Below are 15,285 nucleotides of genomic sequence, written 5' to 3'. Positions count from 1 at the left end.
ATGGCTTCTCAGCTGTTATTGCTGCTGCCCTTAGCTGGTTCTGTGTCTTTCTTAGCTGGTTCTGTGTCTTTTAGAGTATTGTGTTACCTTTGCCGAAAGATTCTGTCTTTTGTGTGAATCGAGGTGTGAATGGATGTGGGTGGCTACGCTCATGTGGCTAGCAGGCAGAACAGCCAAAAGCAGAACAAGTTAGCCATGTAAGTAGTTATAACGTGAACGCGTGATTGATTTAGGTCTGCTTGTGGATTATACCTCGCATGATACGATAGTAACTATGACGTCATCGTAACATTAAATTACGCGTCGTGTTGCTATCAACGCGCGTCTTTTCGTGGCTCATTTGTGCGAAGGTTTGCAATTGTGTGAACTGCTGTGCGAAATGCTTACGAGAGTGTTTAGAGGAGCGATAGATTGGTTTTCCTCTGCCGTAGGTATGTGTGTAACTTATTGCGTAACTAAATCCCACGCGAATAGACTATATAGCTAATTATGCACATAAGGGGACGCTATCTATTATATGTTACACTATAAATAACTATATTTCTTTCTATTAGGTGAGCGGAGGAACACCAGTAGCGGTTCAAGTGAGTTGATCTGCTTGATTAAAATAATATGCTAGTGTGTGTTCTATTAGGATAAGTGCAACTGTCGTTATCAAAGTTTATATATATGGTGGTGTGTTTATGTGTTATTACTTATTATGTATATTGATTAGGTATGTGTGTGGCGTGTGTGTGTAAAGTAGCTATAGTGCTCTTTACTATTCAAATAGTGCAAACACGATGACTAATTTTTCCTTAAGTACGTATCATACAGTAGGATAGTACTGTATAGTAGGGATTGGTAAGAAATATATGGTTTTGTGGATTTTTGCAATTTAAAATGGCCTTTCAATAAGTTTTGCCCGAAAAAAAGAATACATTAGTACTACTGTAATGATGCTGTACCTTGGTTAAACAAAGCGATAAGTTGAATGTTTCAATGTACTGTGAGTTTTAAAAAAATCGAAATTCACCTGGATTTTGTCTGCCTGCCTGCCTGCTGTAAGACCTAGGTGTACTGTTCCAGAAATTTCAGACAGCTCTGGTAATGACAGCAGATTCATGAATCTGTTGTTCCGATTACGTTCTATCCACTGCACATGCTGTTTGCTTTCATCATTCATACGCTTCTTTGTTCTTCTCGAAGGATAATTAATAGTTGTGGCGCTTAATAGTTGTGGTGTGCGCCACAACCCAAACATGTGATTTTAACGAAGTGTGAGTACGTGTGCGTAAGATAAGGATGAACGGGTGTAGTGCCCAAGGAGTTATCTCTAGCATTTATTATTGCTGGGTATAGTCATTTATATAGTCTTAATTTAATACCAGTTTAGCTTTTTTGTGAGACTTCTAAAAGCAAGGGTTCCACTCTTAATGGTGGGCTCTCCAGCAATGTTTTACTATAAAATCATCAACATTTAAGCCATTAAAAATGCGGTTAAAGCCTTTGCCTTTAACAGTTGCTGTAATAGCTTTTAAAGACAAAACGATATTTATTTTAGAGGCGCTTATTGCGTACGAAGGTAAAAGATAGCTGCTTCAAGTGATATATATATACTATGTGGAAAACAAAAAAAAGTGTAATATAGCTAGCTAACTAGACAAAAAGTAAACAAACTAGCTATTTGAAATATTAAAAATTTTAAAAGGAAGTAGGGTTTGGTATAATATACATGCTACAAAAAGTAAGGAAACAAGCTCAAAAATGTCACAGCTGAAATGAGCAGCAGTAAAAAGTAAGGAAGCAAGACTACTTGCTAAAATGAGACACACTTTAATCCCTACTTTTGGCTAGCATCTTGAAATTAGACCATCAAATTAGACCATCAAATTAGCCAAAAATAGAGATTAAAGTGTGTCTCATTTTAGCAAGTAGTCGTCTAATCTTGTTTCCTTACTTTTTACTGTTGAATCGTTTCTCACTTCAGCTGTAACATTTTTGAGTTTGTTTCCTTACTTTCTGTATCATACCAATCCCTACTTCCTCTTATTTTTAAAATAGCTAGTTTACATTTAGTATGTACTGATTGTTATGAAGTAGGCATATGGGCTACTTCTTTAATTATATTAAAGAATTATTGGACATACCCAAATGTACACAATAATATAAGATTAAATATGTTATGTAACTTAGTTAGCCTTTCCATCGTCAAAAAAGTAAATTCTTGAGAGTGCACTGTTGCTGTAATAAGGAGATTTTTAGTATTTATATGCAGTGCTCAATATAACATCGCTTACTTGATCTGTCAAAATGACAGACCAACCTGCAACATGCATGGTCGGTCATTGGTACATACTGATATGTATGTTGCATTTTTTTCACATTGGCTTTTATTTGATAGGTCATAATGTCAGACCATTTTTAATTTGGTCAGTCATTGTGGGTTTTGGGTCGGAAAATGACAGGTGACAGGCTGTTATTTTGAGCTCTGATATGGTGCCATCACTGCCATGTCACTTTGGTTTCTATGGCTTTGCCCATCTTAAAAGAGTTAAGAGACACAATGAATATTAATTGTGTTATTAGTAAGCATTAATAAATAAACTAATGGTTCCACATGGGGTACTTTGAGATAATACTGTAAGTCACTCTCTATAGTTCCTATAGATACATATGAAATTGACAAGGAGAAAATGTCTTGACCACCTGGCAGACTCCTTTAAGGGTTCGAGCGTTAATTGGATGGCTGCAGGTTCGAGGCTGCCCAGGTTCTGCCTTGGGTTTTTCTCCTTTCTACACCTTTTCAAACACACTTCATGTAACAACTTTAAGCAGGCTGTAGGACCAGGTGTCCTGCATTTGAGCTGTAAAGCCTTAATAAATAAATAATGAATAAAAATAAGTAATTATAGTTGTGTCAAATGAGTATGTACTATTACTTCAAGTGTGTGTGTGTGTGTGTGTGTGTGTGTGTGTGCATGTGTGTGTGTGCGCGTGCACGAATGTGTGTGTGTGTGCGCGCATGCACGAATGTGTGTGGTGCGCGAATGTGTGTACATGTGTGTGCACGTGTGTGATTCCTGTGCACGTTTGTAATGTTTGTGCACGTATGTGTTAGGTGTGTGAGTGTGTACTGTATAGTGTTGTATGTTCAGTGTGTGTAGTGTAGTGTGCGTGTGCGTGTGTGTGTGTGTGTGTGTGTAGTGTGTGAGGCAGGTGGTTAGAGCACTGGCCTAATTAAATGGATCCAGATTCAATGTCCAGTTATGCCTGATAGCTGTTTTGTATCTTGGGCAGGAAACTTACACCCTAGTCTACTCAGTTGTTAATTGGGGATTGGTGACCTGGTGTCAACTGGGGAAGCAGCCCGCATAAATGGGTATCTGGTATTAACTGAGGAAACTGTTCATAGTGTGTGAAGGTCCAGGTGGGACTTCAGGTGCTCACACCTTCACCTGCAAGATGCCTCCTGTGGGTTACTAGTCCTGCTCCAGGAGGATTTGCTCATGCTGACTCAGTAGCATACAGGTGTCCCAGTCCTGGTTCACTGGGTATTCACGACCGTGCCAGCATGGTACAGTAGCTGAAGGTATGGATGAGTCTATTTTGCTTTTTTTTTCCACCTATTTTTCTTTCCAGCAATTCTGTTATTGTTTACCTAAATTATGCTCCATATTTTGCAAAGCTACAATCTCACTTTAAATTGACTGTTCTATTAGAGTATCTCGATCTTCACATATGAAGCTAGCTACTTATTGCTGACATACTGTACGTGACTGTAGTCTATTAGAGTACTTGATCACTTGCTCTTCCCACAACATCACACACATGCACACACACACACAATTGCAAGCAAATGCCTTCAGCTAGAAATGCGTCGACTTTGCCAGTAGAATACATGTATTTGGCATAATAGATGGATAAAAGCAATGAATGTAATGCTGGCATAATATAGGTGCGATTTTCATGAAGCATACTCTTAAACAAACATTGCACAAAAGATTTAGACACTCTAATAGAACATGCAGTCACACATGATAGCTCTGTGTGTGTTGTGTTAGTTGTGTGTGTTGGTTTTTACATGTACAGTGCATGTATGCTTGTGTGATTATACTAAATGAATTTCAAGATACGTGACACATCATCTGGAAAATCCTGAATGCTATATTTTGCTATCGTGCACTAACATCAAATTTTTATGTTTTATTTCATAGCAGCATATATCTCAATAAATGCTTGCAAGATTAATGTCCCTGTTCTTTATTGTTACAGAATGTTTGTGTAGTACATCTACTATGCCAATTCTGCTCGATAAAGCAGATACTACAACCGACCCATGGTAAGATAATTTGTGACAAGCAATCGTAATGCTGAATTAATGGCTATTAATAAGTTAATTTAATGTATTGTGATATAAACGTGTTTTTAATTTTATTAAAGGGTAGTTCAAATGCCAAGAGGTATCTGCCCATATGCTGTCAATGTCAAAAGGATTGTTGAAGAGGTACAGTATGTAGTAACGTGCCCATTCCTACAATCAGATGTTTTTTCAGCCCTGTAACTTAGTGTACGTAATGCTTCTACATCAATTTAATTTCCTGGTTACTAATAACAGACAATGAAAGACCAACATACCAACAGCATTGAAGGTCATGCGGTATCTCAAAACAGAAATGATGGACAAGTTAGAAAAGTGGATCAGCACACGATGACAGATCCTGAACAACCAACACATGAAGAACAAGGAAATGATGGGGATGATAAGAATGAGGTGAGCTTTGCCAATTTTATGACAATCTAGCTATACACCTGTTGTGTAATTGAGAGGCAAAGCAAAGAAGGTAGATAATTGTTAGAACCAGAAAAGGCACATACCACCAGTCATTTTATTATTGTGGCATGAACTATTGGCTACATGCCAATTTGTTTGGCCTCTAGTCTTGTGACTGTTGAGGCAGGAAGACAAAAATATGGGTTTTTAACAATTCTTTAAATTCAATATCTGGCTGTCATTAAAAGTTATGTTGTAGCATTTTTGGCTGCCTTATTTCATTTTGCAACCTTTTAAGCTGCCATTAAAACAATGTGCAATCTCGGGCATTGCTTTATATGGCTTTAACTATCAAAATGTTTTACAGGAAAAGTGAGGACAAGAAGTATCGAGTGTAATTCTATTGTGAAAATAGAATATAATTATATGTATACTCAACACATCACATGTACTGTATAAAACAGTACAGTGGTACAGTCAATCTATAATACTACCAAGAGTATATAATAGAAACCAAGAGTATCGAACGGGTGTATTACTCCATGATTAATGATTGCATAAAGTAACACGGATAATTCAGTAATTGTTTGTTTATGTTGCCATTAAGGGTTGCTGTATTTAGCCCAATTCAGCCACTAAACCAAGTGAAAACATGATAGTGTTAAAGGGAATTGGCTACTGTTTAAGTTCTGACACTGCCAAGTGGATCTCTGAAGGCGCAACACACTCGTTTGTGCAACCGTTGTTTTAGCGAGGTAGAGTTATCTTGGGTCCTCACTACACTTTCCTTGTACAATAACTGTTGAATACTTGGTTGAATAACACAGAAAACTGGCAAACAAAGACCCGTTGTCACGTACATATTTCAAATTACCATTTCGCGTACATGAATAATTACTGAAATATCCATGTTACTTTACGCAATCATTAATCATGGGCAAATTCACCATTCCACACTCTTGGTTTCTATTATATACTCTTGATACTACTATAATATGTTTGTTCATTGCATGTATGCATGTAGAGTAAGTACATCTGTACTGTATGTATATCTATATGAAGTAAATGAAATAAGTTGGTGTGTTGCATATGTATATGCTGGTGTTATTGTCTGTGTGAGTGTTTTCTTGTTTTTGTAATGCTAGTTAAATAGCTAAGGCTATATACCATAAAAGTAATTTTCATTGCATATCATGTTTCTATGATGGATTTATGGGCAGAATCTTGGGCGGTGCCCATCATTTAGGGTGAACCCTACTGAACAGTACATGTATCTTATAGAGGTTATGCAGGGGGCATGGCCGCATCACATTTACATGGCATTAACTCACATACACGCGGATGCCATTTGCAGTAGAAACATTTATTGTAAAGTATTGCAGCGTTCAAGTATTCTAAGTACTTCATTGAGCTTAAAGATGAAGAAAAGAAGAGATATGGTGATAAAAGAAGATTGGTAAATGAACCAAAGATATGTGCTGCTGCTTAGAGAGTAAGACTGATTGCTGCCAGATACTTCACATTGAATCTCGTCTTTTGAATGGACTGATCCTGTTGATTGGTCTGATGTATCTTATCCAGACGTCTAGTTCCTACTGTCAGCTTGTAAAGTGGAGAAAACGTAAGAGTGGCCTATTATGGTTTAGAAGGGTTTAACTTTTGATAAATTGCTTTGGACAATCACTGAGCAGAGCAGTTTTAGCCACAAAAAGTGGGAAACAGAATGGGGAGTAGGTGGATGTCAGTATTCAATTTTAGTGTGCATTTCATGTCAGGCACTGCAAAGATCCTTTGGTGTCGAACTATGTTCCTAGCATAACATGGAAAGCACATCCAGAAAGGCGCCTTGAACTCGGCCTTGAAAGAGATGATGCATGGAGAGATATTAAATAAGTTGTACGACTAGGTGTTCTGCAGACTGGAGATGGATGTTTCCCACCAACTACCTAGTGTCAGAGTTCATGCTGAACAATTCATTGGAATAGTCATACAATCCTTCAGTTTGCCAGATCAATTTAATCATGTATGAGAGAGAATCAGATGACTGGATAAATCTTGTAGTTTGTACATTGTGTAACCATTGTGATTATGTTGTATGCTTGCAAGTAGCTACATGTATGTACAATATAATTATTGTTTACTTTTATCCTGAAATCTAGTGCAGCCAAGGTATAAATCCCACGATCTAGCTAGTCGATCTCGATATGATAGTATCATAACTGGGGTAGCTGATCATGCTCCTGTCATACAGGCTGTATGCATCACAATCCCAAAGTTTATGTGGCACGTATACAGAATTGCAAGTTGTGCAGTTTAACGTGAACAAACACATGCATTTCAAATTGAACTCACATTATAATTAAAGTACAGAGTATGTACATAACAACCACTCATTCTGTTCAGCCTTGTCCTTCAGCTGATGTTTTGACCTGTGGCAGTCTGAACAATAACATTTACCCTTCAGTGACAGGAGGGTAAATGTTATTGTCTCACTGCAGCATGTACTCACACATGTACTCACTGCAGCATTATAAATTTACTGACTGCAGCTTGTAGTCACGCCATGGCAAATGAATCTAGTTTATTTTACAATCATGGTTAGTACTGTAGTTAATCTGTTGTATTCTGTACAATAACATCAAAAAGTGTTATCTTCTTAGACTATCTTCATCAACTATCTTGAGAACTGGTAAGTAGATTTTCGTTTGTTATCGTCACGCTGTGGCCCTGACAGTACTAGTGTCATTGATTTCAGTGGTATGAAGAATTTCACAGAAGGCACTACCATTGATGCATCAGACCATTCACTATATATAATTGTACTGAGATTGTTGGTCTGGACAACAAAGAGCGCAGCAGTTATATGACAATCCTGTCCCAGCCCAACCATGCATGATGTACAATGGCCACATAGTGCTCCTCTTCAATCTTCATAGTATCTACCCAGACTTTCAATTGCATCAATAGTAAGCTTTGAGAATGTTTAATAGCGGACAAAAATAAACCATTCTGTTTCCCACTGATTGTGGCTAAAATTGCTCTGCTCAATGATTATCCACAGCCATTTATCAAAAGTTGAACCCATCTAAACCATAATAGGTCGCTCTTACTTTTTCTCCACTTTACAAGCTGACAGTAGGAACTAGACATCTGGATAAGGTACATCAGACCAATAAGCAGGATCAGTCCATTTAAAAGACGAGATTCAATGTGACAGTACCCGGCAGCAATCAGTCTCACTCTCTAAGCAGCAGTACAGATCTTTGGTTCATTAACCAATCTTCATTTTATCACCATATCTCTTTTTTTCTTTGTCTTTAAGCTCAATGAAGTACTTAGAATACTTGAACGCCACAATACTTTACAATAAACATTTCTACTGCAAACGGCGTCCGTTTGCGTGTATGCGAGTTAATGGCATGTACACACCACGCTCCCTGTATAGTTTAATTACATGTAATCCTCATGTTATCACATACTGTTTTTTCTGAGGTTACTAATTGAATTTTAATGAAATACTAATTTGTGTCTAATTGTATTATTATTATTATTGTAGGTGCTTAAAGAACTGAGGGATGATGGTAATGAATGCTGTGAAATATTGAAAGCAAAGCTTAAGGAGAAATATGACAGTACCCTTAAAGAAGTAGTGGAGAGCTATGAAAAAGAAATAGACCAGCTGAAACGACAACACAGGAAGTCCATTGTCCATCATGTAAAAATGGAGAGAAGTTATCAAGAGAAAATAAAGGAGCTGCAAGTAAAATGTGATGATCTAATCAAAGACATAGACATGATGAAGAATAGTGAACAAGAAAGGGCATCCGAACAAGGAGAAGTAGAGGAAGCAATCAATGAGCAACTTGATAATGAGGAGGTTCAGCACAAGGTAAATCACATTATACAAGCAAGTCATTTGTTTATCACTTAGTAGCATCTACATGCAAACATGCACAAACAAACACATCAGGGTTGAAACCTGGTCAGGCCAGGGCCATCTGGGTCTGACCCACTTTTAGAATATCCAGATCTGACTTTGATTGGATCATGCGTGTAATGGATCAATTAGTTTGACAATGTAATACATCATAGTCTAGCAGACCAGCTTCTTTTTGAACTTAATATGCTATAGTTGTGTGTCCAAAATATACTGTAGCTTTTGTCACACACCTTGCTTTTTAATAATCTGGGATAGTGGGTCTGTAGATCAGCAGAAGTGGCCTGTTTTTCATGTTCAAACACACACACACACACAGAGTGTACTTTGTTTTAACTATACAGTATACATATATGGTAACTGATTTAATTATAGGAAATGGTACCTGGCACAGTCCGAATAGAGTGTAAGTTTTGTGGAACCATATGTATGTATTTATGTATACAGTGTACATAACAAACAGTGTGTATAACTAAAATAACTAAACTTCCCAAACATGGTGACGCTTCATTTAACTAATCCAATCTTCTGAATCATGTACACATATATGATTCTTGGTCATATGATAAATAAGAAAGTTCATATCTCTTCTTAGAAAGACCATATAGCTACACACTGTATGCAGTGGTAAGTAATGTGGAAATTTCAATTTCAAGTATTGCTTGTGAGTGATATTCTACTGCCAAAGTTTATCTTTTTTTCCTGCTATAGCCCCCCATGGCTAAAAAAATATGAAATTAAATCAAAACCTTGAACGCCCATATCTTGCGAATGGCTGGTGCAAATCTGTTGTGTTGCCTACCCTCCAGCTATAGTGATACCATCATGATCTCTTGTTTCGCTCCTTTTTAATTTTGAATATTGTCTGTATTATGTATATATATTTATTTTAACTTAGTAATCAAGGGAACAGAATTATTGATGTGCAACAGAGATGGTGAGTAAAGCGAATCATTTTGTCTTTTCCGTGCATATAATATACCATACTTATACGTATGCGAGGATCACGTTTGCCACAATGTGATACTGAATATCATTTTTATATGATGGCAAATTATATGTATATATACATAGCATATATGTACCCCACTTTGTGGCTGTACTTACCATGAATGGTGTACTTTCACTTATATCAAAATCTTCTCCTAAGTTCTGCAAGCACCTAAATATCGTGCTATTACTATGAGCCCCAAATGCTATTTACTGGTAAGCTACAGTAGACCCTCAATTATCCTACCGTTGTTTATCTGTACCCTCATTGATCTGAAATTGGATGTGACTCTTCTATTAGAGTATTTTGAGTACAGGTGTATGCTCTATTAGAGTATGTCAACAGAGCTCTGTATATGAAATGTATGGGCTTCAGTTATCTGAACAATTCACTTATCTCAACACTTTTTTTACCAATGTTTGGGTTTGGATAGTGGACATGCTCTGTTCAATGCATAGCCTTATATACCCTGTATATGAAGCACTATGTGTATCTGCATTTGATCCATGACTAATATCATTGTGTTATAAAGTGATATATCCATAAGTCAATATGTTTAAATTGGTATACATATTTGCATGAATTGCTAAGTAAAGTTTTATGGAGACTGAATATTCTTTACAGGAACAAGTGACCCTTACTGCTATGTTAGTGTGGTACACTCAAATGATCAAAAGAAAATTACAGCAGCCTTATGGAGTATAGAGAAACTGTGTCAATATAAGTTGATAGAAGCCGCTTATGAAACCAGTAGTACTGTATCTTGTACAGTTGACCCTGTGTGGGAAGAGTACTTTGAACTGTAAGTCATTCATTTAGTTTTATTGTTTGTATTTTGTATGTATATGCATTTGTTAATAGCTTAAATTTTATTTTATTTTGCCATGCATTTGCATGTCCTATATTATTGTTTTTGTTACTGTATATCTTGTCCATAGACCTGTTAAAGACATCAACACTTATGCCATTTTGATTGAAGTCTGGTAAGCAGTTTATATAGTATGTATATGTTCTTGCAGACTGTATATAACATTGTGGCAGGGATGATGACGAACAGAATTTAAAGTTACGAGATATGAAGTTGTTTGACCAGAGGTAGGTAAAACAGTACAATAGTGTCAATGCATCAATATACACAGCATCCCTTTTTTTTTCAAATTTCACCATTTTTTTATTATTGTAGCCACTACCATGTAGATGGGGCAGGCCACACACATACTTGGATCAATCAAAATTGCTCCAACCATTTTCTTTTGATTTTTCTCATTTCAAGTTTACAGGGTATTGTGTTTGTACAATTTGCAAAATCATGCAGTACGATAGTATTGTATAGTAGGTTGTGGGCGTGGCCCTTGAAAACATCACCAAAAAGCATTTCCCTGACAATGATGAAGCAGTATTGGTTAGGTAAAACTAAACCCGAGCAAGCCTTCAGATTGACCCGAAATGTTTTCAACAAGTTGCTATGAAATTTTAAAAAACAATTAAATTTTCTACTAACTGACTGAGTAACTGACTGACTGATGCCTTCAGACAAGCATAATTCAATAACAGCTAAGGCTATGGGCTTGACTTTTTCACTGTTCGATGTTGCTTCAGCCAGATGCGTACCTTTCGGCATACTGCAGTACGTACAATGCATTCTTCATGGCCTTACCAGTGTCCTCCTTTGTGTCCCATTCATCTTTGCTGACAGCAAAAGGTGTCAATTTGGTGGTAGCGCGTGATGGCTACCCTTTGTATCGTCATAGTGGCTACTTTGATTGCAGAGGTGCTTTTTGAACAGTTCTTAATTTGTAATGCTGTGTAACAAGTTGAACATACTTTTAGCTGACAACGAAGCGTAATGAAGTATAATGGGTACTTCACTTTTAGACAAGAATTGATAGCTGAGGTGCGCACCGCCATTTCTTTCTTTTGATTGGGTTCACCAGTCATAATAATTTACTGTGATTTAATATCGTGCGGCTTGTTATGTGCATGTCTTGTTTAGTGTTGTTTTTCTGTGTAGTTGTAATTGTTAGGACTCCACCAATAATTGGATCAGTATCAAATCAGAGCCGATATTGGGCATTTTGGTATCAATCAGTATCGGTTATTTAGTCAATGATGTATTTAGCCATACATCATATTTAGTCAATATCTATAGTGGAAATTACAAATGTGAACTTAACCAGTCTAAATACTAACCTCATTTGTATCTGAACTCTCTATTGGCTGGATATGGGCATTACATCACGTTACAGATTGCATATAATACTGTAATTATTAACAGACAATATTTGTAGCCAGTACAAGAAAACGTGACATACTACTTGCAAATTAGCACCTCTATATGTGGTAGTGGAGAAAGAATGAGGCTTAAAGGAGGGAAGTGGTACTGTAATTCTGTGATGCATGCATTGTAGAGATGAAATATAACATCTCAGGCTTAATTGATGTTGAACGGTGAAGAAGGAATCGGATCAGTATTAAACTAAATTTGTGTTGTAAACATTATGCATCGTTCTGATGGGTCTTATTATGCCTAACCAATAAGTAGGAAAATGCAAACCATCCCTACATAGTACTGTGCTGTATGATTGTTTTGTGTATTTATTCAGTTCTAGTGAAGGGGAAGGTGATGGATTTATTGGTCGGGCATTTTTGCCAATTTCAGTAAGTACAATAATAGTTGTTTATAATGTTACAATATACTATTATTATAGATGATCAAATGTGATGATATGGACTGGGTGCTCCCAGTATATGGGAGGAAGAAGAAAATTCATGGAGAAATTCAGCTCCATGTTGGCATGCTTAGAGCAGTAAGTATCATAGTCTTTGAATGAATAGTACTGTATATCATGCTGTAAAACCAACTCTTTATACCAGCTAGCTACTCTGTAACTTCAGTTCCCAAAAGATTAGTGTTAAACACAAATGGCTGATCTCACAAAATTTGAGGGCTAAAATATTTGCAAATTACTGGCACCTGTACTACATATAATTGCATGTGTACTGATAGTAATTTTAGGCTAAAAATTTCACAACCCCATTCCTTCAGTCTGTATATACAATAATATTAGTAGTGCCTTTTAGTGTTTAAGGGTATGCACTTATCTTCTTAGCATTTTTGGGCCATGTGTGAAACACCTAAACTATACAGTAAATACCACAATAACCTAATGCTCAACGACCGGATACTTTTATATGACAGGTTATTTTTGAGGGAGGCACAAGTTTCATGGCTGATTTTCTTACTGTATATAAAATATTTATTTGGCTTTTAGTAATTGATGATACAACACTGTATAAACTTACAATGCAATACTTGATGGAGAAGTACACAGTGACATATAGCAGTCAAATAATGTGGTTATTTATTGTTCTTGTTTGTGTGTCATCACTGTAGGAGGATGAAGTACCTACTGATCAGTCAGGGAATTGAATTTTTAATATAAAGACAATTAAGAAATAAATATATATATAAAAAAGAAATAAAAAAATAAAAAAACAGGAGTTACCCCCCCCCCCCCCCAAAAAAAAAGTACTATCAACAGCAGCAGCAGCAGCCAGTAGCAACAACCAACAGCCAGCAGCAGCAACCAACAGCCAGTAGTAGCAACCAACAGCCAGCAGCAACTACCAACAGCAATCAGAAGCAGCACCTGTATACTATTCAGCACACGGTTATTGATCTATACTGTGTATGTGGCTTGTGTAATTTCATACCTTTATCTATTAGTTTCATAAAAAGTGATTATAACAAGAATAATTATTGCATAACATTACATACATGTACATGGCATAAGCATCTATTGCTTATACCACACCTAATTTTATAGTGTAGGTAGTACATGAATGCTTATGTACTATTCAGACAAGAAATTGGGGAGCAACTATCAGAATGAAATTTACACAGTGGAGTTTGAAGTATGGAACTAAATTTGGATGCTATTCATGGGAGTTTTCCCCCAAAATTTCACATTTTAAAGCTCTGAGAAAGTATTTTAGACAAATTTCAACATTATGTGAGTATGAGTAACTACTAAATAAACTGATCATGTTAGAGTAGTTACATAGACTTGGAAATGACTGTAACACTGTAATAAAACAGGCAGCACTATATTTCTATCTATGGTATGTACACATTGAGCTGGATCCTTAATAACTTGTACTATAGTAGCTAATGCTCATTAATAGGTTCTTCACCATGGATGAGAGAACTAGTATTCATCTGGTGTCAGCATGTCTGTTTTTATTATAATAATTGCGGGACTCTAAAATAGTATACATGCAATATGCTAAGTACAGTAGGTATGTATAGAAGTAAATACATATAAGTAATTATTGAGTTAGTTTTGTTTATTACATAATGATTAACAGAGTTACAAAATCTTCCAATGGTTTCACATTTATCCTTGAAAATGATATGGCGTCTAGTGATTGATGTAAGTGGGGATAATTCAGATGGTAAATTGAGCATTACAAGTCCTTGAAGAATCTTACAAAACATGATCAGTCTATTTACTTTTTCTTCTTACTTCTAGGCTAGACCAGTTAAGATGGTTAAGGATACTAGTTATACTACTCATAATAGTCAGTTAGAAACCTACACAGCATAATTTGTATACAAATACTGACTGTATTTATTCTGTCTATGTTTAAGTGTTGGAATCAAAAGTCCAAAAATTCTCAAACAAAAATAGACCACAGCCCTCAATAGAGAATAACATCAGAGTTATTTATAGATTTGAGGTTTGTTTTGTCTCATTATAGGGATTTAAAAAAAATAGTTGTTTCACTACTGAATAAAGACGGGGTTAGAATAGGTAGTATTGGAACACTATTTTTGCTGTGCTAGTTGCACGTCATTGGACACTTTCTAATTAATCAATGTTACACCTGGTGTATGGTGCCCAAACTGTTGAGGCATAAATTATCCCAAAATAGGTCACACATACAGAAAATAAGCTTGACTTCATACTTTTTCTGTGTATATTTATGGTTTGAGACCATTAGTTAGTGTTTCACCAAAAGTTACCTCTTGGTTTTACTCTCTACAGGAGTCCGGAAATCAATCCTGAATTATACGATCCCGGGATCGTATTCTTCAGCAAACCCAATACGATCCCGGGATCGTATAATTCAGGATTGATTTCCGGACTCCTGTAGAATGTGATCCCATAACTTTTTACTGAAGAATACGATCCCAAGAGATTCCTGAAGAATACAATCCTGACATAGGCATGCGTTCCGCGCGTAATTTTAAATTCATTATTTTCAAAAGCTCCACCAAATTTTGTACGAATGCCCCAGACTTGCAATGATCCTTGTGTCCTACATTATCCTACTTGTATAACTACCATTTTAGCTATAGCTACGGATAATTGATAAAACATAATCATGAGATTTTTAATTACCCCTTTGATAAGTGTACCTATATTTCTTTGATTCATAAATTGATGTTTGATTGATTGAAATGATAGAAATATATAAAAGATACACAATATACATGTAGTTGCAATCACTGATATGGTAGTCAAATACTTAATTACGGTAAGTCATGGTAGAGGGTGTCTTTTGGTGATATGACCAATCATGCTATCATATGCCTCTTTT

The 15,285-nt window shown here is 36.2% G+C and overlaps 1 protein-coding gene across 2 annotated transcripts; it reads left to right on the top strand.

Moving 5' to 3' along the window:
• Positions 1 to 6: 6 nt before the first annotated feature.
• On the top strand, positions 7 to 13,387 carry LOC136238603 (uncharacterized). Of its 2 annotated transcripts, none has more exons than XM_066029165.1 (14): positions 7 to 197; positions 555 to 584; positions 4,255 to 4,321; positions 4,423 to 4,486; positions 4,598 to 4,753; positions 8,310 to 8,642; positions 9,066 to 9,096; positions 9,589 to 9,627; positions 10,306 to 10,483; positions 10,620 to 10,664; positions 10,723 to 10,776; positions 12,285 to 12,339; positions 12,390 to 12,488; positions 13,076 to 13,387. In XM_066029165.1, exons 3-14 carry the CDS (start codon positions 4,278 to 4,280, stop codon positions 13,109 to 13,111), a joined length of 1,134 nt encoding a protein of 377 aa, XP_065885237.1. In that variant the 5' UTR covers positions 7 to 197; positions 555 to 584; positions 4,255 to 4,277; the 3' UTR covers positions 13,112 to 13,387. The 2 variants fall into 2 exon arrangements, with proteins under 2 accessions (XP_065885237.1, XP_065885236.1); XM_066029164.1 differs by lacking the exon at positions 7 to 197 and adding an exon at positions 353 to 431.
• The last annotated feature ends 1,898 nt before the right edge of the window (positions 13,388 to 15,285 follow it).

This window comes from Dysidea avara, chromosome 11, assembly GCF_963678975.1.
Source record: "Dysidea avara chromosome 11, odDysAvar1.4, whole genome shotgun sequence".
NCBI lineage: Eukaryota > Metazoa > Porifera > Demospongiae > Dictyoceratida > Dysideidae > Dysidea > Dysidea avara.
Note: the sequence above shows the minus strand (reverse complement) of the source record. Positions and strands in the feature narration are given on the sequence as shown.

Bases quoted from the DNA above. Each gene is read 5' to 3' on its own strand.
- LOC136238603 (XM_066029164.1), top strand. From the start codon at position 380: ATGCTTACGAGAGTGTTTAGAGGAGCGATAGATTGGTTTTCCTCTGCC. The intron at 4,487-4,597 runs GTACAGTATGTA...TACTAATAACAG, and splicing joins TCAAAAGGATTGTTGAAGAG to ACAATGAAAGACCAACATAC. The intron at 10,777-12,284 runs GTAGGTAAAACA...GTATTTATTCAG, and splicing joins ATGAAGTTGTTTGACCAGAG to TTCTAGTGAAGGGGAAGGTG.